Raw genomic sequence first — 25,731 nt, 5'->3', positions numbered from 1 at the left:
ATAAAGTTTTTTTGAAAATATAACTATTTTGTAGAAGTTTTAATTATACTATGTTTTAACAGAAAACTGACTGTAAACAAATTTTTGAATACAAATCACTGGAAACAAAAATTTTCACTTATTGTTTTTTAAAAAGTAAAATCTTATGATTACTATTTGATACCCAAAACACCTTTGTATCTCATTCTCATCCTTATTATTGTGCATTTCATATTTCTATTGTTCCTTCCCTTATGTAAAATAAAAGATATTGCAAATTTAAAAACATTCATTATACAAATATAAAAATGAGGAGTAAACTATGTTTTCATACTGAGTAAAGTTATGTATCAAAGCTACCTTTTTGAAAATTTTAGGACATGGCTATTGAACTTTTACCTCAAATATTTCCATGGATTTTAAAAGGACTTCAAGATAAAGATGATGATGTCAGAGCAGTAGCTGCCTCTGCTTTGCTTCCTGTTAGTGATTTATTAAGAATTCATTTCCCTGATAAGGTAACTAATTTGATTAGTTTAAAATTTTTAATCTGATTTGTTTAAAATTTTATTTAAACTTGCAAAAACTTTCATGTTATTTACTGTTAGTTTGTTTAAATATATGCATAATAAAAAAAAAAGAGCTTTTTTTAAAAAATTAAAAAGCTTTTATTTTAATATGCATGTAATGAGATTTAGAAGAAAACTAGGTGAAAAACAAACAAATAAAAAATGAAGTTGAAACAAAAAAAGGTAGACATATGTTTAAATCAGGTAGGGCTGTATCAGATCTAATAAAGATCTAATTCAAAACAAGTTAAAAATGGGTGATAGTAGAAACCATTTTTAAATTGTTACTAAATTCTAAAGAGAGAAATGTTACAGAAATTATTACTGATGTTAAAATTTGCATTTGCATGAGTCTATGCAATTTCAATTTTGTCATCATCTGTAGTACTTACATTATTCACAATTCTATAATGGTTGAGTTTCATTCATTTCTTCTGTGGCCTGGATATGTTCATCTGAACTGCAATAAACTAGGAGCTGAATAATGTGTATAATAATCTGTCAATTAAGATTTGCAATGAGATAGGAAACAAAATTACACAAGTTATCTGGCTAGATGGGTGGTCAAACATTCAGAATGGTCAAATTATTGCCCACTTCTTTCATGGTAGTAAAAAAGAGTTTTTTTGCCCAATGTTGGTTCTGGAATGGAAAAACTGCAGATTTTTGCTTCAAGATCCCAAATCATAATGCAATCATAGTGATAAAAACAGAGTAAAGTAAACATGTATTCACTTTATTTACAGAAATTAAAAGTAGTAAACATTCTCTATTGAAACAGTAAAGCAAATATTGTTTCACCATCTTTACATACCAGAGTTGCCTAATTATGCACATTGGGTAACATGGTATGCACCCATTACAGGTTGCATGCTTAGAGACCTACAAGAGGAACTACAAAGCCTTATTCTGAGACCTTGATGAGAAAAGTAAAAAGTTGTTGTCAACATTTAAAAGATCTTTATTGTGACAGATTGCTGCTACCTTGATGAGAGGATGGAGTCAATGGATCTAGTAAATAAGATCTGATCCACTCATCAAGAACTTAAGAGTGGATAGTAGAAAAGATTCAAACTTTGTTAACTTACTTTATGAGCACTACTCAAGGACTAGGAATTGTTCTATAAATAAATGTTCTCAGGTTATTTACCCTTTCCCAATGATGGTCTTGTATCTTTCAGGATTTATCTAAATTCTGTAAATTTTTGGCATCTTTGTACTCCTGTCTGGACACATCTGCCTCCATTGAGTGAGTGTTCTTGGTAATTGGATTCTTCTGGACAAAGACTTAATGAGTTGGGCTCATCTTTCTCTGAGCCCAACTTATTATGCTTTGTCCATAATTGATGTATATGTAATGTAATATAATGTAATATATGTAATGTATGTACTGTATCTATTATTCTTGAAATATCTTTTTTAATGTTTAACTTTAGGTTCCTATTCTTCTTCATATTTTATGGGATATTCTCCTTAAACTAGATGATTTGACTGCATCAACTAATAGTGTTATGAGCCTACTTGCTTCACTTGTTAAAGTCAATGAGGAAACAAATGACTTTTTTAGTGGTCATCTTCCTGAACTAGTTCCACGTTTATGGCCATTCTTTAAGCACAATATTACTTCAGTTCGTTTGTCATCTTTAAGTACATTAAATATCCTAATATCTAATTCAAAGGTTATGTTTTACTCTATTTGTCTTCTTTTAAACATTATTTTAATGTGTAATGCTGTTTTAAAATGTTATTATTCCTTTTTGTTAATGGTATGCCTAAAATGTTTTTTTATCTTGTAGGATAGCAATTGGTTACAACACTTATTAGCTGACCTATTAAGGCAGCTTTATTTGAGAATTATTCTTGAGCCAAATGTAATGATTTGTAAAACTGTTTTGGAGGTAAGATAATCTAACTCACCAAATTATTAATATTGAGAATTTTTTTTTAGAGTATGTGTTCATAGAAACTTTATTTTTATTTTTAATGATAATATGACACAGTCAACAAATTAATGATAACATATAACAGCCAACAAATTGATGCTAACACTACAGACCTACAAATTAGTTACTAATGGTAGTTAATGATAGTAATATAACTGTTATAAAATACTAATGTACAAAAACAAAATGTAACAAAATGTTTAATTGTTAAAAATGTAAACAAAATGTTTAATTGTTAAAATGTTTCTATAATTTTGATTTTTGAAATCATTTCAATTTTTAAATAAAAATTCACTGTAGTATTGTAAATAAAAAAATAATAATAGTATAGTTTTTTTTTTTTCCAAATCAAATATGACAGTTCTAATGTGGTTCTGTATAAAAACATGTGTCTATGATGATTGGAAAAAAATAGAGCTGGATATCAGCTACAAATTAAATAGTAAAGCACCAGTCTAATATTAGCGGTTGGGTTTTTGGAAAAGTGAAATTAGTTTAATAAATCTTCATAAAACTTGTTTCCTAATTTTCTTTTTTTTAGGTTTGGGCTGTAACACTTAGATGTTCTTATAGTTCTATACGCAGTTCACTCTATCACGCTGCTTTTATGAATTTTTCAAGATGGGTTGAGTTGCTTATACTTCCTCCACACAAGCATGTTGAAAACCTTATGAGCTATGAAGGGTTGTATGTTAACAATAATAAGGTAAAGTATTTGAATAATTGATTAATTTGTATTACTCTAGTAGTCTTTCTTAATGACTGTTTGGTTACCACTGTAAAAACTAAAGGATATAATAATGCAAAGTTTTGATTTTTACTTGTTTTGGCAATTTTTTTGGTTCACCTGCAAAACACAATCAAAATTCAGCCATTGGCAGTAATGTACCTAAACTTTCAGTTTAAATGGTCTTCAAAACCATTTCTCTACTGTTTATTTCAGTATCTGCTGCTCTATAATCTTTTTTTTTTTGTGGCATTTTTTAAATTGGTATTGATGGAAAACTGGAGTAAGATTTCTTTATGAAAAAGTTTCCTTTAGACAACTTATGCCATGTCAATTTAAGTGCAAAACAATTTCTTTAGAAATATAAACTTTAATACTAATTCTTTTATCCCAAAATTTTTTAACACTAAAAATTGCAATAAATACTAAAGCATTATGAAATGACATGAAATAACTGTTTGAAAGTTACTTATTGTATAACTTAAACATTTGGCAGTTGTATCAATAACTGTTTTTTTTTCTTCTAAACTTTAACATTTATATTTTGAGCTGCAAAGGGTTTCTTTTAAAAATAAAGTTCCTTGTAGGTAATTGTAGATATCCAATAAAAGTGTTATGATGGAAACAAAAATTGAAGCAGATATTTTTTTGTTATTTTGTGGAAGCAGATGCAGATTAGGGTGCATTGTTCAAAATTAAAATATGCTTTTTTTTTTTTCTTCCAAATTTTTAAAAAAGTCATCCATTATGGTATTAAAAAAACAAACATTTAAAAACCATAATAAAACAGAAAAATTTATATACTATTGTTTAAATAAAAATTCACTACAGTAAGTTTTAGTGTTTTCCCATAGTTTTTGTGTCTAACAGTTCTTTTATAGTTCACCCAAGAATTTTAAAATTGTGAACAGTTTCACCACATTATTTTTGCATAATTGGCTAATATGATTGTGTTCTACAAATGGGACAATTAGGGGTGGTAAATTAATCGGTATTTTGAATTAATCGATTAACAATTAATTTTAGCTAAATTAATCGATTAATCAATTAATTTTCGATTAATTTTTTAAAAATTTTACAAGTTTCAAAAAGTATATTGCTACTCATTAAGGTTTTATTTCTCTTTTTTCGTCAGATATGATCTTAAAAAATATAAGTTATTATTAATATTACCATTTAAACTAGTTCATTACTTAGTAATAAACAAACATGCAGCCCTAAAACTTCTTTCTGCTTCTATAGAAGATGGGGGAAGGCTTGGCATGGCGTTGTAAGTCTTTTATAAAGCACATGGTCTTTTTCCAGTGCTTTCAAGTACTGACATTTCACGTTTAATACAAATCAAAATTTCTTGAGGGGATGAATTACAAGTCCTTTAGCTGTTCCTATTGATGAAGTTGTTGGTGATAGAATTTCTCCTTGTTTTTCAGCTTTAGTTTTTTTTCTCATTGGTTCCATATTAGAAGTGGGTTTAAACTCAGATGCTACTTCTAATTCTTTATTCCTTTGGTTATCATCACGTAGAAACAAGCGTACATACATTTCTCTTGCTGTTTTAACAATACCATTTTTCTTTGGGTACTTTAAAAGATTACCTGGTGATTCTGAATCTGACTTATAGTCACCCGGATTATCTAAATGGCAAAGTAAACCAACGATATTACAATTTCTTCTTTTATTAATTCTCTCAGAGACAACAGTAAATAGTTTTTGACCTTTATTAGTATTTTGCTCTTTAAGATTAAAAACAAAAGAATTTTTTCAGATTTCATCAGATTGCAGACTCTACTTCCCAATGCTATAAAACATACCTCTACAATATGAAAAGCCTGAACAATATTAGAGATCTGTTTTATTTCTTCTTCTTTTAAAATCAAATCAGTTCTGGATATATCCACAAGAGCTTTTCCACTATCACTTTTTAATTCCAAGAATCGTTTTAACATACTGATTTGAAAAATCCATTCTGTTTTAACATCAGAATAAGCTTTAGCTCTTTTCCTAAATCGGCTTTACAAATTTTTTGAAGAATATCATTTTTAAGTGGTGATTTTCTAAACATCTTGAGTGTTTTATGAACCTTTGATATAAGAATACCATAGTCCTCATTAAACTGGGTTCCCTCATCAACAAAACTATTATTTTCTTCATTCCAGCATTCTTCATTGTCATTAACATCATCAGGATCAGATTCAGCTTCTTCATTTTCATCATCCTCACCATTGATTAGTTCTTCTTGAGTTGTTTCCATCACTGAACTTTTTTTCTTATAAAGAATATCACATACTGCAAGATAAATCCCATGGCAATTGCAAAGTTGGTGAATAACCCCCATTTCTCGTCCCATTTTCTTCATAATTGAAGCACCATCAGTGATACATCCTAAGATATCAATGGTCAGATTCAATCCGGATTCTTTCAACCTGGCTATTTGCACTACCTCACTGAAAATACTGTACAATCTCTGTAATTCGAATTTTTACAGGGATAAACAAAAATTTGAATTGGAGAGATTTTCGAATTATAGAATGCTGACTCTTCTTAATAGCATTTCACGGTGACTTCACATTTAATCGAATTACGGAGGTTTTGGAATTATGGAGATTCAAATTAGAGAGATTTTACTGTATATTATTTGTTTACATTTCACAGCGGTATGAAGTAAAAGTTTATTGTCAAAAAATGCAAATTTTTTTTTTATTTTTAAAGTGGCTCTAAAAATTAAAACGCTTGAAACAATTTTTAAAATTATTCGATTAATTGTTTGGAAATTTATCAATTAACGATTAAGTTTTTTTTAATCGATTAATTGTTAATCGGTTACCACCCCTAGGGACAATGTTCTATAAAGGGTAGATTGTACAAAAATGTATGTATTTTTCATGAAATTGTTAAATCATAGCTAAATATATATTTGGTATCTGCTGCTCTAGCAGTACTACTACCTAGACTAGAAAATGAACTTTTGAAGTCTCCAATTTTTTCAGAATTATCTTTACCCAGTTCCAAACCAAACCCTAATGAAAACTTATGCAAAAAATTATTGGTAATATCAGCTGTTGCAGTTAAGGTAAAATACCTCTCCAAAACATCTAACAGCAACATTTTTTCTATAAGAATTGTTTCCATCTAATCCTACACCATGGTACGCTCTCAATAGAATTTATTATGTTTTTAAACGTTGATACATAAAATGCAATAGGTACATAAAATGTATCTTTAATGACTATCTAATCACCATCAACAAGATGGTGATTAGATAGTCATTAAAGATACATTTTCTCTGATTTACCTATGTATAAAATATTTTAAATTTCCTGTGAAATAATCATTTTGATATTAATGCTTGATTCTACAAAACCTGTTAGATTCCTGCTTAAAGTTGAACATAATTTTTTAATTTAATTTTTTTGAGAGTTCTAATATATTTGTTAGCTCCGTAATAGTTTAAATGAAATTTGATTTGCCTTTTTTTTTTTTTTACTTAATCTCATTTATTCCAACTGTAACAGAGAAAAGATTTCCACCCGCAGACAACTTGAATTGCTCTCCACTTACACCTACCATTTTACACTTCAACAATCCAGATGCTATTCTTTCACTGATATCTATAAAATTGCTTATAGCTTTACTTTTGCAATAATTTAACTCCTCTACCTAAAGTTAATAGTAAGAGTTTTATATTTTAAAAATAGATTTAAATTAAAGACTAGTTGGAATGATAATGTCCCATGCGATTTTTGAAATATTTCAAGAACCACTTAATCAGTTTTTATATTTACATATGTTAATATTTATTTTTGAAACTCAACCATTTTTGATGAGCAGAAACATGGCTTTTTTAAACATTCATGTTTACATGAATGTTTAAAAAAGCAACTTATGCCTAAGATCAAAAAGCATGATAAACTGTTTGTCTTCTGGTCTGATCATGTATCTTGATATTATCTTGAAGAAGTGTAATCAAATGGTATAAACAAAATGGCATCAATTTTGTCCTAAAAAACAATAAATCCAACAAAATGTGCCACAGCTTCAAAGAAAAAGTTTTAGGTAAGCATAAAATGAGAGCTGCATATATAGGGTAAAATTGTGGCAGACAATCAATTCTGCTAAATATGAGGTGTGGCATCACAAAATTTTATGAGAACTGTCACCCAAAAGCTCATGTAAAGTGTAATTTATTGAAATATTGTAATTAGCCTAAAGATTTACTGAATTTGGAGATAAACTTGATTTAAAACAATAAAAAACAATCAAATTCAATTAAATGGTTCTCAAAATATTTCATAAATCCCACGGGTCATAATCTTTTGGATAGTCTTTACATTAGAAATTAATGTGGGTATGTATTTATGTATGTAATGTAATGTAATAAAATGTATTGTAATGTATTGTAATATATGTAATATATGTAATATAATATAATGTATGTAATGTAATGTTATGTTATGTTATGTAATGTAATGTAATGTACTGTATGTATGTATGTATGGTATTTATGATATGTATGGTATTTATGGTATACATATTACTAAAAAGAATTTTTGGAAGTTTTTTGTTTCCCAAGGCACAGGAGTGGGGAAACTACATTTTTTTAAAAAAAAACCATTAAAAGTATTATTTCTTAGAAAAGATCCTGCCTCGGCTGAAAACTGTTTTGTACCTTTTTCTGTTTTAGAAATACTAAATTTTCTGTTTAAGATACACAAAGAGTTCATCCTTGAAATTTAAGTTTAATAAAAAGTAAAGTTAATCAGAATACCAATTATGAAAATTTTAGCACTGAAAAAGAAAAACAAAATTTACTGGAGAGAAGATTTGGCTTTTCTTTATCATTTGTTTACTTGTTATAGGCAGTTTAAAAAAACAGGAAACTTCCCTGAAATAAATTTTCAAAACTTTGAAAATACAAGATGGATTAGCCAAGCAACTTATGCTTAGCTAGCTTGTATTTTACTTTCAGAACAATCAGTTAAAGCTCATTCATCATGTGACTTTGTTAGTGGTATGTGGTTTTCTAGTGACATCTGGTTTTCTGGCAAGTTAAATAATTAGAATAACTACAATAATCTGGCAGAAGTTTGCAAAGATCACTCAAAAATAACCAACACTTCTACCGTCAAGTATTTGTGCTAAATGTGGATTTAAAGTCATACAGTATTTACTTTGGTTGTGCAAAAGGATTGAAATGATTGCAATTAAGTTTCTTTTGACAAATGAACACTGAAAGTCTATATTTTTGTATTTTTCTTTAAAATACTTATTTTGTACATAAAAGTTTATCAAGAGGTGACATTTTTTAAGAGTTGATACTTGGAATTGGTATATTCTTGATTTTTACATAAAAACTCTATGAAAAATAAAATGGGGATATGATTTTAAAATTTGTTATTTCCCTTGCACACGCACACCTCAAAGTATGCAAAATTATTGAACAAAAACAAACCAAATACCAGGCATATTTTACTGATATAAGGTGTATTTTGAATGCATATTCTTATTGTTTGATACAATTCCTTAGTGGATAATCATAATGCATTTTTAAAAGATCCTGATTGTGTGTAAATAGTTACATTAAAAATCAATAGAAAAGCTTAAAGAACTTTTTAAGTGTGGATGCTTAGAGACCAATTGAGACTTTCTATTCGAGAAGAGAAATTACTGAGAGATATCAGTCAGTTTGGCAGCTACTTTTATAAAAAAGCAAGGATTACCAGTCCTGATCCTACTTAAGCACCATCAAATGATCTAGTATTGTTGAAGTCTGTTGCTAAATACAGTAAAATTAATGACAAGATTCATACAACAATAACTAAAACATTATCAAGGTATCTATGATATATATGTGAAGAACTGCAAAGGGTTGGAAAATTTTGTAATACTTTTAAATTCTTTGAATTAATGGAACTTACTAGCAAGTTTTTGGCAGAAATTGACCCTGCATGATAAGAACAGAATATAATTTCCAGAAGGTCAATTAGTTTGTTCAGAGTCTCTATGTTGTAAATGAGATTGCTGAACATAGGGTATAAACTAATTCAAGATTTAAACTTGTATATTTTTAGAAATGAACAACAAAAAAAATACCTGGTGCAAGTTGTGTCTGAACATAGATATAAATTTCCTGAGCCAATGAAGTGTGTGCTGCTTAGGAACTTGGGGAGCATTCAAACTCCTAGCTTAATATACAGTCTTAGCAAACAAAGGAAATCTAGCAAAATTCGCAGTGATTTTTGAAAACAGTTTGTCAGTGTATATTGTACTAACTCAGTTATTGTTATTGTGAAAATTAAGTTATTTAAGGCCTATATTTGAATTGTATTCATCCCACTTAACTGCATGTGATGAAATAATACTTCTGTGTGATACCTTAATGCACTCTAGTAATTTTGTTTATCTTATTAACTGTGATTTTGACATGAATACAGTTATTAACAGCCAAAATTGTGAAAGTGAAAATTGTTGAGCAACCTCTATATATCAATAAATCAAGTGCAAATTTTATATTTATAACTGGCACCCGATGAGAGGACACTATGAAATAAATAACAAAATTTTTCTTTGAGGACGACCCTACAGACTACCTACAAATTCATTTCTACAAATTCAGCTTCTATATCACAAAATTTTTTTTTCAAAAGATTATGATTAAATTCATAAAAATAATTATTAGCTCATTCTTACAGAAAAGCAGGAGTCTATTTATCTTTTTTAATAGCTAAACTTTTAATTTATATATTTTTATTAGTTTATCAATCCAAACCAATTATCGTTATGGAATAAATACAAAACAGCATGGCATACTCACACTTTCATAATGTTTTGATTATTTTGTACTGTCTCACAGTTAGTGTCCTAACAGTTAAGACTGCAGTTGGGATGAGATATTAAAATGGGTTCAATTTTGATTTTTTTTCTTTCATGGAAAAAAATTAAAAGTATTGTTTTCATAAACAAAAGACATTTTTAACAATTTACATTAAAGTTAAATTGAAGCTTTCATGTATGAAAATTAATAAATCACTTCTGTTAACTTCTATTACAATCTTGTAAATTAATAAATCACTTCTGTTAACTTCTATTACAATCTTGTAAATTAGCAAATCACTTCTGTTAACTTCTATTACAATCTTGTATAAGCAGATGTCTATTATGTTTCTACTTGATGAGTGTAGAGTTTACTGAATCTAGAGGTATCAGAAAAAATTTCATTCTGTGATTTTCTGTTAAAACCTTATCAGTAGTTAAAGTTTGTCTCCAGTTTCACTTTACAAATGTTGTATATTTTTTTAGAGCAAAGCAGCTGATGAATGTAGCCAATTCAGTTGCATTGGGTCTGTAAGTTCTTCAGTAGATGAGTTAGAAAAAGAAACTTTGGTTCTAAGAACAAGATTATGTGCATCAAAGTATTAAAGAATTATACATGTTATAAAAAATTTATTAGAAAATTTTCTGTTTATGCCAAAGCAAATTCTTTATGTTTTTGTTTAATTAATATTTTAGGGCTTTAGGTGTTTTGCTTTCCTATTTAACGGATGAAAAAGAAAGCATTCTTTCTTCTTTGCTAAATTCTATTGAGACCCTTTTATCATCTGGCTCAGCTATACAAAGAATGTGTGGTTCTTTTGTCTTACATGAATGGAGAAGGAGAAATGAGGTATTTATTTTATCATTTACCTGTTTTGTGGAGTTCAACTTTTGCATTGGGCAAACTGATTTATATTTTTGTTTTCTAATTTTACTTATTTATCTATTTTAATTTAACTGTTTTTAACAAAGTTCAAAAAGCATGCTGTTTTTTTCTAAACTGTAGTTTGTTTATAGTTAAAGAAAAAGGCTGATATTTTTAATCAAGATATCATTCATTGTAAAGAATCCAAAAATGACAAAGAATGTCTCAATATATTTCACCCTATACCCTCAGATGCTGCTTAAAGATCTTGTGGGTCAAATGCATGAGAAATCTAAATTTTGATAATTAAAATATTTCTTTAAAGAACATTTTGAGGGATATCTATAACAGTAGTTTTGTTTATCTTGATTTTGGCATCTTATCTAGTAGTTTATAAAAACTGTTTCTATATACTAGCTAATTGTTTAATAGTTAATAATTTGAAGCTTTTATTACCTTAATAGAATTTCTAATGATCATCTAAAAATGATTTGAGTTTCTGGCCTTAATTGATATTTTCAGAAATAATTGCTGTTTTAGTCTTCATGGAGGAAAATATGGATGCTTACATGTCATTTAGTAGAAAATGCTATTAGAGAAATATGCTGAGCAGTACATTCTCTGTTTATTTCAACTCTCATTCTTAAAAATTGAGAATTTTATGTAATAATCAAAATTATATTTTTTATCCTCAAATCTAAGTTTTCTTTACTTTTTTTAAGAATATTTCTTAGTAGTTTTGTTATTTCACCTAATCATCAAGAGTCTTATATTTGTAAGGCTTTTTCATTTTTAAATGTATATAGTAAAGATTGCCCAGAGACTAGTGCTACTGGAGATGTCATTTCAAATTCAAGGAGCTGTTAAATCCAGTGATTTTGCTGACCAATTAAAATTTCTGTATTTGGAGATGATGCAGTCAGGAAAAATCTGTTATGATGCATTTATTATTTCTCAAGCAGTATGGGCTGGGACACTGTACTGTTAAAACCATATATTATGTATTCCTAATCACTTTATCTCAGGTACCAAAACTTGTTTGATCATTTGTCTGTAGTATGTGTTGTTGACTGTAACTGTTGTATTTGGGCTATTACTCTGCACAATACAGTGACCTTACATATATGTATAGGTCACTGTATGGTGCAGAGTAATAGCTGTAAGTGGGTTTACCTTGTATTTACAATTCTCCAGAACCTTTAATTTTGTTTATTTATTATTGCATTCAGCTCAAATTGAGCATCATCTGATATTAACAGTTTTGAAGAAAAATCTGGAATTTCATTATCAGAGGTAGTTCTACTTGGGAATATTGCAGGTATTTTTGATGGTCATTTGACATCAGTTATTGAGTTAACACTATCTTGTGCATAAATAAGTGTAGGTCTCACTGTAAGATTGTGTGTAGTGATTATCTTTAAAGACCTAGCTGTTGTGCTTCTCTTCTCATTGATGTTACTGGATCTTCTTGCAGAAATTTGGCTACACGTTCTATATTTTCTAATGAGTCCTGTGCTCATTGTCTTTCTGTTTATGATTTATCAAGATGATGTCTCTGCTTTTTTGAATCAAGATACCAAATGCTGCATTGTTGGTGGTAAGTAGGATTTAGTCTCTGATATTGTCTTTGAAATTCATATTATGTTGCAATAACTGAATTATTATTTTGTGCATATATCAACACTATTGCAGCATGTTGTTGTAAAGTGTCATTTGTCAATAAAAAAAGCTTTTTTTCTTGCTGAATTGGGTTTGATGTTTGTTTTTAGGCAATTAGAGGTCTCTGAGTTCAAATATGTTAAGAGTTTTTCTCCATCACATCACATTTTGCCCAACCTGTTGCTACATATTTCAGAAACCTATCATTGTGTTGTGGTTGGGGTTGTGTTGTGGTTGTGGACTATGGTCAGTTTAAGTTGGCCATGCATAAGTAAGGGTGAGTGTAAGTGAATTCCATGCTTCTACCAAAGCAAGGAGGATATACTCAATTTCCATGTTTTCTATGTTTATGGGATAGCCAAGCAAAAGACAAATATCGATAACAGAAGCTGTGGCCAGCTAGAATAAGTTTCACTATTGGGGAGAAGAATGTTACTAGCAAATCACTTGTTTTGTGAGAAAAAGTTATTTTTCCACATCATTATATTAAACTAGAACTGAAAAAGCAGTTTGTGAATGTTCCTGTGGAAAGTGACTGTTATAAGGTCATATCTCCTAACCTAAATTATGAAAAACGAAAAACTGGTAGCTTTGATGGTCTGCAAATGCAATAGTTAATAAAAAATTAAGACTTGATGAGCTCAATCGCTGATGTCCAAAAAAAGCATGGGATTCATTAGTTAGTCTTGCACAGGGATTTTTGGGGAGTCCTACAAAGACTTGGTTGTTACACTGCTTGAGAGCTTAGTGGGCTGCAACATGTGCAAAAAACTTTATTTTATCAATTGCCATCTGAATGAGTTCCTTGCTATATTTGGCAGCATAAGTGATGAGCATGGTGAGTGGTTTCATCAAGATTTGAAAGTGATAGAGAATAGATATCTTAAAAAAAGCAATAAAAGTAAAAAAAAAAAAAAGTATTTAAATTTGACTTTTTGAAATTTGAAAATTGATAATTAAAAAACTTCATTGCTTTTCTATGAAAACTAATTTAGACAATTAGTTTTCATAAAAAGAAAATGCAGCACTAATAAATGATAAAAAAAATTTATTTTGAGTTTGATTTGAGTCTCATCAGTTAAAATGTACAACCAAAACTTCAAAAAGAATTAAATTTAGTGTAAGATGATGTTCATTAAACTCTTACAACTATAAAGAGCTATTATTACACAAGTATATAGATTTAAAAAAGACATATTGTAAAACAATCCTCAATTTAAGTAGTACAAAAAATGATAGATGAACTATTTTGATTATTCTAAAAAGTGTAAAAAACATAGCAAATAGGTCTTCTAATTATTTGTATTCATATGTAATGTATCTGGTTGTTATATGTAGGCAATGGTCAAGTCTTTTCCAAGTTCAGGCTAATTTTGATTTTCAGCTTTATTAACAAAAATTACATAACATATCGTTTTATAAAATACAAGAAAAAAAGAAAATGAAAATGTTATGGCCTGTTATCCAAATTGATCATTAATTCTATTTCTTATTATAAATTTAACTATAAATATTAATAATATATATTTTATAATATTGGCTTTTTTGTAAACAAATGTTTGACTTTTTTTTTCTTCTGGTAAATGAGGTATATTTTTTCCTATTGAAGTTAAACTGCTTTTGAGTTCCAGTTGGGTAGTCAAAAGTTCAGCTTCTGATTTGGTTTAAATAATGAGGTTTAAATCTCTTTTTTGATCATTAAAACTCCTTTCAGATCATTAAATTTACTATGGTTTGGAAATAGTGACATAAACATGCATTTGACACAAGCATCAACTAATTAATTGATTTCACTACTTTCTGACTATTTAGACTCAATAAAATATCTTCCATTGGTATAACAAAAAATATATATGAATTTCAATTAAAGTTACCTTAATGTTTTTGTAATGATAAATGTTAGTTAGAGTGGGTGGCTTACGTAGTTAGTTACTTTTGTTTTAAATTAATTTTTTAAATTTGCTGGTAGCTGCAGTATGCATAATATTTGTAACAGATGACATTTTGTCTGGATACTAAAAAGATTTCTTTCCTTTTAATCTTCCTATATTTTGCAATACAATCATGCAAAAATAGCAGTCATTATGATTTAGGTTCTCTCAGTGTTTTAGGGAAAAGCAAAAGCATTAAAGTTTCCTAATCTTTTTCTAGGTTTTATTGCCAGTTCCACATACTACATAAGGCATTCAAGGTCTTGGTCACCAAAAGACATTCCAAAGTACAGCATATATGCTTTTTTAGAATTTAAATTCTGCTTAGGGCAAAAATTATTATCCACAGACAGCAGAATATTTCTGATAATTTTCTGTCTAATGGTACTTCCCTTAAAAGAAGTAGTAAAAATTACAGAAATCTGAAAAAATAATTTTTTTTTTTTAAATGAAAAATGTGATTTAAGAAATTTAGATAAAAATACTTTTTACTTCACTATGAAAAAATAAAATTTATAAGTGTTTTTGTCAAAGATATAAAAAAAAAAAAAAGTTTAAAAAGCTGACCAGTAAAAACATGATAATAATTTCATTTTTTGAAGGTTTCTGTCATTTTGGATTCTTTGTGATGAAATTATCATGATCACACCTGCTCAGAAAGCCTCAAAAAATAAGTCATGCTCAAAAAATAAAATCAATTGGATTTAGTAGCCCATTCAATCCGTGTTTCAAAAAATAAGAAAATTGAAATCATCTGCTTACGTCCAAGGAGAAAAAATGACTTTGATTTTTTGTTCCTTGCTTTATCGCCCCGAGAACCTCAAACCACAAAAGACCCACTCAAAAATAAGAAATAAATAATAAAACTGATATTACTATTATTGATATGCATAGTCTATACATAGAGGCTGTAAAAATAAAAAAATTAACCATCAGTCAATGTGTAGGAAATCATTGTTACTTGAACTTGTCAGTCATTTTGACATTAATTTTAATGGAAAAGATTTCTTTAATCACCATTTTTTCTTTGAATTTGAATCATTTCTAAACTTAAAACACTGTCGCAAAAGAAAAAAACTATTAAAATAGTGTCTATGATTACACTTAGGCAAAGGCTGTTTCAAAATTCTAAATATTATAGGTTTTATTTACTGTGGTTTTTTTTATTACAAATTACAATTACACACAGGTTAAACAAATAAATGTTTAAAAAGATTTAATCTTATAAATAAATTTTTGAATCAGTTTAAATAAATCCATAGGTATTTTCTCAGTGGATTTTTTTTGTCACAAACACTTATTCTAAAGTAGCAAGGTTTCAATGTTCATTAAAGATGCAACAGACATATTTCACCTAAATGTGCTTGCTATTGTATTCAATCACACATCTTTCAAGCCAATATCCATATTATGGATGTAATTTTGAATGTTTGTATCTTTGCCACTGAACAGAAAAATCATGATGAAGAGTTTCTAAAGATTGTTCACTGAAAGGACCAAGGGATTTTTTCTTCATTCTGATAAAATCATCAATGTGAAATAGGCACTTTTGGGGTCACAATCCTAGACTTAAAAAAGATGTCCGAAATTCTTCAATTTTTTTTCATATTCCTTGTCAAGGATGTTTCTAAAGCAGGCTCTAACAACAGTACTGAATTTTTTGAATGCATCAATGATGGCCAAAACTGATGAATCTAGGTTCTCAAAGAGCTGATCTATCACTTCAATATTATTCAGGAGTTTTTGGCAATCATTGCCAGCAAATTGTCTGCCATGATATGGTTGGATTGTGATGTTGAGTCTTTTTGGCCACTCATCTGCTTCTGCAATGCTTCTTTTAGTACTTTGAACAAGTGATTTACTATCCCAATAAGTAGACGATGTTTTATTGGGGGAATTAGTTCAAAAATAAATTTGCTTGGATCAGCTTTTAGAAGTGGTTTATGGACAACGTTGCTGAAAAACTTTGCCCTCCTAATGTCAGCACCTTTTGAAAGAAAGTCTGTGTAACAATTTTGAAGATCAGACAGTGTCCTGAGCACACCTTTTTCAGCTAAATTCTTAGCTTCACTATCACAGTATGGATGTGAGCTAGAGTGACATTGCAAACCACATAAAATGTTAGCAACTTTCAAGTTGCAAAGTCTACATTTCCAGGTTGAACAAGCTCAATAAAGTTTTTGATGTTGCTGTAATTCTCATGTAGATCCTCTGCAACTGCAATTAGAAATTGCTTTTTAACTCCACTGTCTTTTAAAGCTTGACAGGTGACAATTTTTTTTTAAGTTGGACTCCTTGAATCATCTTCATCATTCATTCCCAACCTTTATGAGATTACCTGCTTGAAGTTGTCTCTTAAGTGAAATTTCTGCTAGAAAGTCAGAGAGATTTTTGCAGTGAACAACTGTGTACTCTTTGTGTGGCTTTTTTTTTGCCTGAGATGCAATTGTAGTTTTTGTAAAAAAATTTGCAAGTTGCAACCCTGCTTCATGAAAATTTGCTCAATAGTTTGGCTCAAAAAGAGGCAATTTGGAAACCAAATTTAGTGTTGTTGCAAGTTTTTTGACTCTAATATTAGACATGCCTGTAGCTTGCTGAATTGTACCAGGTCTTGGGCACTTAATTTAAAGACGAATTTTAAAAAACCTTGTTATGAAATATAATCTTAGAACAGACAAAATGGGATCATTAAAAACAGGAAAAGTACAAAGTTTAAGTTACCGAGGGTAACAGGTAATGGATGACCTCCCTCAGTCACTGACAGCCTGATTATCCCACCTTATGATGATTCTTGACCTTTGATAGTTGCAGAGGCTATCTGTTCAAAAACTTTTTTATTTTCTGTTGAAATTTCTCTAAGATTTAAATTCGAAGAAGTAAAGTTGTATTTATGAGGTAAGCCTTTCCCTAGTGGTGACAAACAATCTGAACATCTTTTCAGGGGATTTGTGGGATTTGAAGTTGTAGAATTATTCAAAGGATGTTTTTCAGTCATCTTCAGCTTACCAATTTGGCAAATCAGGCAGTTACAGTTGGAACCTCTTGTCACAGTCTTAACATTGATAGTTTGAAAATTGTAAAGAGTAGGCAGCTTGACAGATACTCCTCTTTCAACCCCTCAAAATTGATTTCTACACATTTCACACATTCCAGTTGGAACTCTAGAGTCCAAAAAGTCTATGTCTGTTGCAAAAATGTTTTTGAATCTCTCAAAGGTTACACCAAAAATTGGTGAGTTGCACTTTTTCATACATACAACACACACTGTTTTTCTACACTCTTCATGAGATTTGGCACTATTGGGCATTTTGAAAGAGTCCAAGTAAAGTTAAAATTACAAAAAGTACTTGTTTTTGTTTTCATTTGATTAAGCATTTATTTTATTGTCAGCAACTAATAAAAAAATTTATATTTTTACAGCTTCTTTATTTCACATGGTTATTTTTTATCAAATGTTATTTTTTCTAGTGATTATCTATCAAATTTTATAGTTATAAATAAGTATCATCTTTTCTTCCTTATGTTTTTAGGAAAGGAGCAAATAGCATGAGAAAAAGTCATTTTTTTCCTTGGATGTAGGCAGATGATTTCAATTTTTTTATTTTTTGAAACATGGACACCAAAGTGGGCACCAAACCCAATTAGTTTTATTTTTTGAGCATGACTTTTATGTTTTGAGACTCTCTGGGTAGGTGTATGATAGAAATTATCAATCTTTCAGCACACAAAAAACTCTGGTTGTCAATTTAAATTACTATTATTTTTGATGATTTGAATTAGAATCACTCATGGCTATTAAAAAAAAATCAAAGACAACGCTACTGAAATAAATGACACATATTGCTTTCATTCCTGAAAAAAATAGATTTAACTGAACTGCAATAAATGTAAGTTTATGAAGGATCCTGCTGTTTTAGTTCTAGGGTTAAGATCTGGTATTGAAACACAACATATCTTTTGTTTCAAAACTTATTTGCAAAATTTTGCTTAAACATTAAGATGATAAGAAACCATTTTTCATTATAATCATTTATGTAAAGAACTGCAGTAACTGCAAAATTAGCTTTAATTTGTTTTGTTTTTCTGTTACAGCGTAATTAAAAGCAAAAGATAATGCAAGATTAAAATTTTAGATTTAGTGCCTATGTACTAATAGTGATATTTGCTTTAAATTGTTTAAAGAAATATGTGTTTTTATTGGGTAATAAATATTTTCTTTTTAGAAAGCTATGCTAACAGATGCACTCATTTCAAGACTTAATGGAGTTCTTTTTGAACAAATAATATATGAGGAGCTTATGTATCACCACCAACGTTTACAATCAGATACCCAGTCTCTTGTATATTGTTTCAGTGAACACAGTATTGACGTATCTTGTGGAATACTAATGGGATCATTCAACCTAGATACAGCTACAGATATTGCAACAACTCAATTTAATAAGGAACTCTCAAATCTTTCTCCTAAAGCTGCAAAATTAGCCAGTTCCAAGCAACAAAATTTAATTATAACTATATCAAATATGAGAGCAGAGTTCATTAAGTTACATACAAGGTCTGTAGTTTACATTTTAATATATTTATTATTTTATCTGCTACTGAAATTAAAAATTGTTTTACAATATGTCTTTTTTAAATTTTTATACTTGTGTTATAATAGCTCTTTATAGTTGCAACATTTTTATAAACATCATCTTGCACTAAACTAATTTTTTTTTTGAGGTTTTGGTTTTAAATTTCAACTGATGACACCCAAATCAAAATTCTATTATTACTTTTATTTTGAGAATAAGTTGTTTTTTCTGTTTTAATTCTTTAGAGTTCAAGCAAGTGTAGCTGCAACCCTAGTTGCATATGATAAATTGACCGAAAAACTAAATCCAGTGATACGACCTATTATGGATTCAGTAAAACAGGAGGATGAAATACAGTTGCAGGTCTTACTTTATAACAAACACAAAGTGTAAAGAAGAGTTTTTATTTATTAATGCTGCATTTTCTTTTAGATGAAAACTCTTTGTCTAATTTAGTTGTCATAAAAAAGTACTTATGCTTTTAATTATCAATTTTATTCAATTTTAGCTTTTTCTAGAAATAGATATAATATGTTTAGTGATACTTTTACTGAAGTATCTGCATTGTTTATTACTTGAATGTTAAAGCATGCATTTTTTAAATATTTTTTAGAAAAGAACAGCAATTGCTCTCTCTCAACTACTAACTTTATGCATTACCAAGCTCCCATGCCCTAATAAAAAAATTCTTAAAAATCTATTTACATTTGCATGCAGTGATTCAAGTCGAACTCCACCCATTTTATTAGATGAAAGTTTTAGTTATGCAGGTGATGATGGCCGTAGAATAATCTGCAACTCTACTGTTGGTATTCTCACTTTACAACAGAAGCAAAAGGTAGAGTGTTGGTTTCTTACACTAGTTTACTAGAAATTACAGAATTTACTAGTTTGGAAAGAAACTTAATAAAGCAAAAATGAGTTTAAAACTAAATCTAACTTCAAAAAATTTGTGGCTTTTTTATAAAATTCTTTTTTTTTTTTTATTTCTTGATAACTTAAAGACAGCAGAAAAGGAGCTGCTAAGCAAACGCATTCGTTTTTCAAGAAACAATTCTCAACAAGCTAAAGAGCATAATACTTCTCTTACAGAGGAGTTGAAAGAGGTAAAAAGAAGACCTTTTAAGATGTTTTGTATTCCTGTTGTGTTAGTTTTTTATTGTTTTATGCAGCATGTACATTATCTTCCAAAACTATAGAAATACCTATTGAAGTTTATAAAAATATTGTAATACACTATGGACTATTTTGATTTCAATACAAAGAAACTTTAGTTTAGATAAAATATAGCATAAGCATCTATTCTAAGCAAGTTAGATAGAAAAATTGTACTATTATTAATAGCTCTTAAAGTTCTTAATAGGATTTAGGTCATGAGATTGTATAGAGTATGCATTACAGTGATTTTATTTGTATGAAACCATGATTTGATAAATTTTGCCTATATGAATATTTTTTTGCTGCACAATAACTAAACAACCCTGAATCATTTAATAGTTGTCATACAGTATTTTCTGAAATATCAAGTACTACTAATTAAAATCTTTAGTATTTTATGTATAAAAGACTAGTTGCAAAACTATTAAGTCTTCCTTTACTAAAACCCAGATTCAAAATAAAAAAATTATGATTAAATTGCAGTGTTGTTCTACAATTTGACAGTATTAGAATTAAAGTCCCCTTTGTCAATACAAAGTAAGGAAATCTTTCTGTTAGACATTTTTTTCTGCAGCTCATAAATGATTTCTTTATTTCATTTGAAACTTCCTTAGCCTTTTCCATGCTTTTAAAATTAGAAAAATAGGTAAACTATAAAACTTCAAAATTATTTTGACAATTAGTTATCATTCACTGCTTTTAAAACATCTCCAAGTAATTTAATGATCAAATTTTACAAATAATTTGGCCTTTAACTATTCTTTTGTTCATAAGAACTTGATTTAATTGCAGAGTATGATACTGTTTCTAAACTTTTGCACAGAATAACAACATTTATTGAAATGTTGTTATTTTTACACTGTTTAGTATTCATGCAAAAAACAGTTAAAAGAGTCATACAAGTGAGAACAAAGCAAGAATATATTCCACATGTAGCAAATAGTATATATATAATAAAGGTTTTTATGTTAAAACTGTTTTGCAATTATTTTAAAGGTTTTTGTTTCTTTACAATTTAAAAAGTTTTTGAAGTCATCTTAGTTATTGGGTTGTTCTAAACATTTACACACTACTTTATGTAATTTTTATGAACTTATTTTTCTTATGTACTTTTTTTAAATCTATTTTGCATATGCTCACAAATATTTTGTAATTTAAGTTTAATTAAGTTCAAGGTACCTAAATACACTTTAGGGTGGTCCTTATTCATTACAAAAAAAATTTTCTTCAGTTTTCTGACGGGGCACCCCCTTCAATGGTTGACGTTTATGAAAAAATAATTGTACTGAAAATTTTATTTGAAAAAAATACATTTTAGGGGTCTCTACCGCAGAGTTTATATCTATAAAAGTGCCCACAGAAGGCTCATATGCTCAGTATTCTACAATATGAATGATTAGGACAAATATGATCACAGAGCACAACATTGCTTTATTGAAGCACATTTAAACAACTGTTACAGTGTTACATATTGTAATTATTATTGTCCTTCTGTGTTGAGACTGTCAAAGTGACAAAAACCGTCTAGTTAGTCCATTGCCAGGGTATTCTTCGCTCGATCAGGAAATCGCTGGCGGTACTTCTTTACAATTAAGAGAAGGCACTATTTCTGCTCCTCATCGTTTGTGTGCAGCTTGTTGTATTCGTCCATTAAGGCAACTCCACAATCTGCTATGTCATTCACAACTCTCATACTACTGACAGTGTTCTTCGCCAACTGATAGTGAGCATCTGCAGACCAGAGCTTCACATCTTTGTTGAGGAAAGTTGACGGTAGACCAGTGATGGTGAAGAATCTACGACTGCTCTTGGTGACAAAGTCTTCCAAGTTCTTGGAGCTCACCAGCGTAGGATCAACAGTTATCCTCTTCAAAGGATATTCTGCACCCAGTGCTTGCAGGGCACTGACCATTAGACGTTTAGTGTCATCGGAGACTTCGTCATCAAAGAAAGCCAATGCAATCAGTTCTTCTGACAAGTACCACAAATGTCCTAAAATTTTCTTCATTGCGATCTGAGAGACTGCTTGATTCTGTGCCTTGTATTTGTCGATCTCCTTGATAAGCTCGAGATCAACACGAGGCGAAGATGGCGCTGACGGCGCTCTAAACCAGGCCTTGACATACAGAGTCACTGTGAAAATACACACGTCTGCTATTCCCTTCTCTTCTTTCTTTGTCATCTTGAACTGGCTTCTCAGCATCTATATTTTCAATGAATAAATAGCCTTGGCCATCCATCTGGCTCGATGCAGTCCTGCCGGAGCTTTGAATGAGCATCCTTGAGATGGAACGCCTCCTAGAAACATTATTGTCAGCTCTAGCAGTTCGCGATAATCATCACGAGGCTGAAACTGTTGCAGTTGGTTTTCAGCAAATGCAATAATTTCATTTGCAACACTGGAAACGGCACTGTGCACGATGTCATTCGAACTAGATGCCTGAAAGTTTGACCGGTCAATGATTTCCCAACTGCTCTGAAACCTTTTAAAAATCATAATGTCTGGACCCTTTGAAGGGCCAAGAGAAAGAGTAACCGTTGCCTCTAAGACTATTTCTAAAATGTGATGACAGCAAGCAAGCCAGAGCAAATCTTTGTCAAACTTCTGCTCCAGTAGGATGCAAGCACCATTTCTTGGACCACTATTGACGGAAGTAGTGTCGAAGCACACACACTTGACTTTATCAGCTATGCCCCACGCTACAGTTACATCATAAACAGCTGTTGCTGCAGCTTCTCCAGTTCCAGATGGCAGCTTCGGTACACAAAGAAGTTGGTCAACTCCTAGTCCAGACACGAGGATTGGGAGCGGGTCCACAATTTTTTTGCTACTGATATCTTCCAGCAATTTCCCATCCCAGTGTATTGTTAGTGGAACTGTTGGCTTGAATTCTGCTTTCAAGTTCTCTGCCATTCTCTGCCTAGATTTCATCCTTTCTCTTCGAATGGATGATCGATTGATATTAAACTCTGCTGGGTCATGACCGAGGTGCTGCAGTGCTGGAGTCAGGACTAGTGCAGCATTTCTATCACTGACCTTTGCCATATCCAGACATACTGCTAACTTGTCATTCAGTATTTTGTGTGTGCCACGTTTACGTTTAGTTCTCTTTGAAGTTGTGGTTGATGATGGCTCACCAAATGCTTCATTATCATTACCAGACTCCTGTTCGCTTTCGGAATTCTGAAGAATAGCTTTCTCCTCTCTGGCCACTCTGTCCTGTTCTTCTCTCTCTTTTCTTCTCTTGAAGTTTTCTTCTCTTGAAGTTTTCTTCTCTACTGTGAACATCTCTTTCTCTTTTGGCCATGGCTTTGTCAACACTTCCCATCTTGCCACGTCGTTCTGCCTCACGCTGAGCTAACAGGAACTCCCTGTCCTCCTGCATGCTAATCATCTTCATGGCGTCCGCATGAGCAATGTCAAAAAGACTCTCTAAGCCATCCTTCCATTCTTCTTCCTTCTTCAGTAGACTTTCAGAGCGCTTTGCTTTATTTTCCTTATTTTTCTTCAGTTTGTCATATTCATGGAACAGACATTCAACTTTTTCACCAACATGTTTCTTCAACCGTGTCGGGATGCGGGCTTTAGCCCACACTTCAAGAACGTCATTAGTTGTTGAATGTGATGCTTCACGAACGGTCTGTTTGGTGGCCTCTTTGTAATAGAAGAAAAGTGCCATGACTTCCTTCTTTGACGGTAACTTTGTAGAGCTGAGAATTTCAGACATTTGGCCTATCAGCCACAACTCAGTTTCTCGTCTTGTAGTTGGTTTCGAAGTCCTACAGCAAGCATTGGCCATCTCCCTTAAAATAATAAATTTTATTTGTTACCATCCAATTTAATTATTCAAATTATATGTAATTTCTAACAAAAACTTATAGAGCTCAGAAAACTAACTGACAAAATTTATGTTATGCAATATAAATAAACAACAATGACATATGAAAACTCTGACAAGGTCTAAAACCAATAAATAAAATACACAATTATGTGCATAAATGAAAAGTCAAGTTCGATACTATGGCACTCAGGCAATTGATATTAATTAACAATTTAAAATGGATTTAGCACAGCGGATCGGTCATTCTGTCTGTTTTATAATAATTCATTGTTAAATCAATATAATTTGGCAAATTAATATTTAAACAAAAATAAACAAAGAAAACACTCACTTTTGATCCAGTATCCACTAGGTCAGTTGTTACGGAAGTTTCCCTGAGAGAGTCAGTAGTCACTAATTCAGATTCATCAAATATTATTGTTATATTGAGTGTCTATCAGTGTCTGATTACAAATGGCTGACAGCTGGTGAAATACATTCTGGATAATTTAACAATAAATAAGTAACATCATATTGATAAATTATGCAGGCGGTATAGTGTGCAGTGAAAGAGTTCACCAGCATAACAACTAGTGACATGCAGCCACGGAACCCCACATTATACTTAACTATTATATATGTGGTAGGGACCTCTAAATGTTTTCAGATTTAGCTGATTTTTTTTGTGAATTTTTTATGCATGCATATAAACAAAATTCAAGGGTGCCCTGTACAAAAATCAAACTTTGAAAATTAAGGACCACCCTAATACACTTAAGTTATGAAAAATTGAGTTAAGTTATAGAAAAATATGCAAAATAAAGACCAGAAAAATAGGAAGCAGTTAAATCAAATGCAACAGCATTCTCTGATCCTGCATCTAATAAACCAAGGGAAAACAGAAGGTAAACTAGGGGAATACAGGCTATACAATTTTAGTTGGTTTAACATAGAATATTATTTTAAATACTAAAGCAAAACAAAGAGTTTTTTGAAAATCAAGAGTTACTAATTTTTTCAAATCTAAGTTCCTCATTAAATATAAGAAAAAGTAGAAATTGATTACAGTAATTTACACAAATAATTTCTTATGCTAATTAGCATATCTACCTGTACTTTAAAAACTAAATTAAGAGTCCGCTAAATTAAGATCTTTGAAAATAGCTTATTAATAACATCTCCTAATAGATTTAAGACTTCTCCAAAAGCATAAGCTTAAAAAAAAAAACTTAAGCTGCGTTGGAATTACTATCACTTTAAATTATTTAGATTTTTCAAAAATAAGTTGAGGTATTTCTTTTAAGCTTGTACTGCTCTAAGCTTTTGCCTGAAAGAAAATTAAAAAAGTTATCACAATCTTAGTTTATGGCTCAAGTTATGAAATGGAGGGTGATCCCCCTATTCTTATTCCAAATTCATATTCAAACCACATTTTTTCAGTGCAAAACTCAGGAATGAAAGTTTTTATTTTTAGTTAACCCCATGCCTATTTACTTTTCAAAAAAATTGTTATTCAGATATTAATCCTAGTAATCTGTTTCATTGTTCTTGCCAAAAGATTTAACACTAAAGAAAATTTGAAAAACTAAAAAACAAAAAATAAAACACAGAAAATTTCTGGAAAATTTTTTCAATTTAAACTTTATTTTCAATTCTCAAGACTAAATCCAGTGTGCACCATTGAGACTGTGGTTT

At 30.0% G+C, this 25,731-nt stretch overlaps 1 protein-coding gene across 5 annotated transcripts in view; it reads left to right on the top strand.

The window, feature by feature from the left end:
• The window catches only part of LOC145192822 (TATA-binding protein-associated factor 172-like), an 82,711-nt gene that overhangs the window by 26,972 nt on the left and 30,008 nt on the right, over nucleotides 1-25,731 (top strand). For 4 of the 5 annotated variants that reach the window (XR_016447016.1, XM_090072202.1, XM_090072204.1 and 1 more), the window contains 10 exons: nucleotides 357-497; nucleotides 1,985-2,227; nucleotides 2,345-2,446; nucleotides 3,033-3,197; nucleotides 10,515-10,627; nucleotides 10,725-10,878; nucleotides 18,707-19,038; nucleotides 19,303-19,420; nucleotides 19,671-19,895; nucleotides 20,062-20,163. Coding sequence is in view for 4 of the 5 variants with exons in the window: in XM_090072202.1 (XP_089928328.1) it covers nucleotides 357-497; nucleotides 1,985-2,227; nucleotides 2,345-2,446; nucleotides 3,033-3,197; nucleotides 10,515-10,627; nucleotides 10,725-10,878; nucleotides 18,707-19,038; nucleotides 19,303-19,420; nucleotides 19,671-19,895; nucleotides 20,062-20,163 (1,695 nt within the window). In the remaining variant the exon portion in view is untranslated. Of the gene's footprint in view, nucleotides 1-356; nucleotides 498-1,984; nucleotides 2,228-2,344; nucleotides 2,447-3,032; nucleotides 3,198-10,514; nucleotides 10,628-10,724; nucleotides 10,879-11,699; nucleotides 11,919-12,122; nucleotides 12,491-12,662; nucleotides 13,391-18,706; nucleotides 19,039-19,302; nucleotides 19,421-19,670; nucleotides 19,896-20,061; nucleotides 20,164-25,731 lie in introns of those variants that run through there. The other variant, XM_090072205.1, reaches the window with a different exon arrangement.

The sequence above is a fragment of the Hydra viridissima genome, unplaced genomic scaffold, assembly GCF_058129835.1.
Source record: "Hydra viridissima isolate aposymbiotic clone 2 unplaced genomic scaffold, HvirCarnegie_v1 scaffold_14, whole genome shotgun sequence".
In the NCBI taxonomy this organism is placed as follows: Eukaryota; Metazoa; Cnidaria; class Hydrozoa; order Anthoathecata; family Hydridae; genus Hydra; species Hydra viridissima.
The sequence above is the reverse complement of the archived record's forward strand: the minus strand, read 5'-3'. Positions and strand labels throughout refer to the sequence as shown.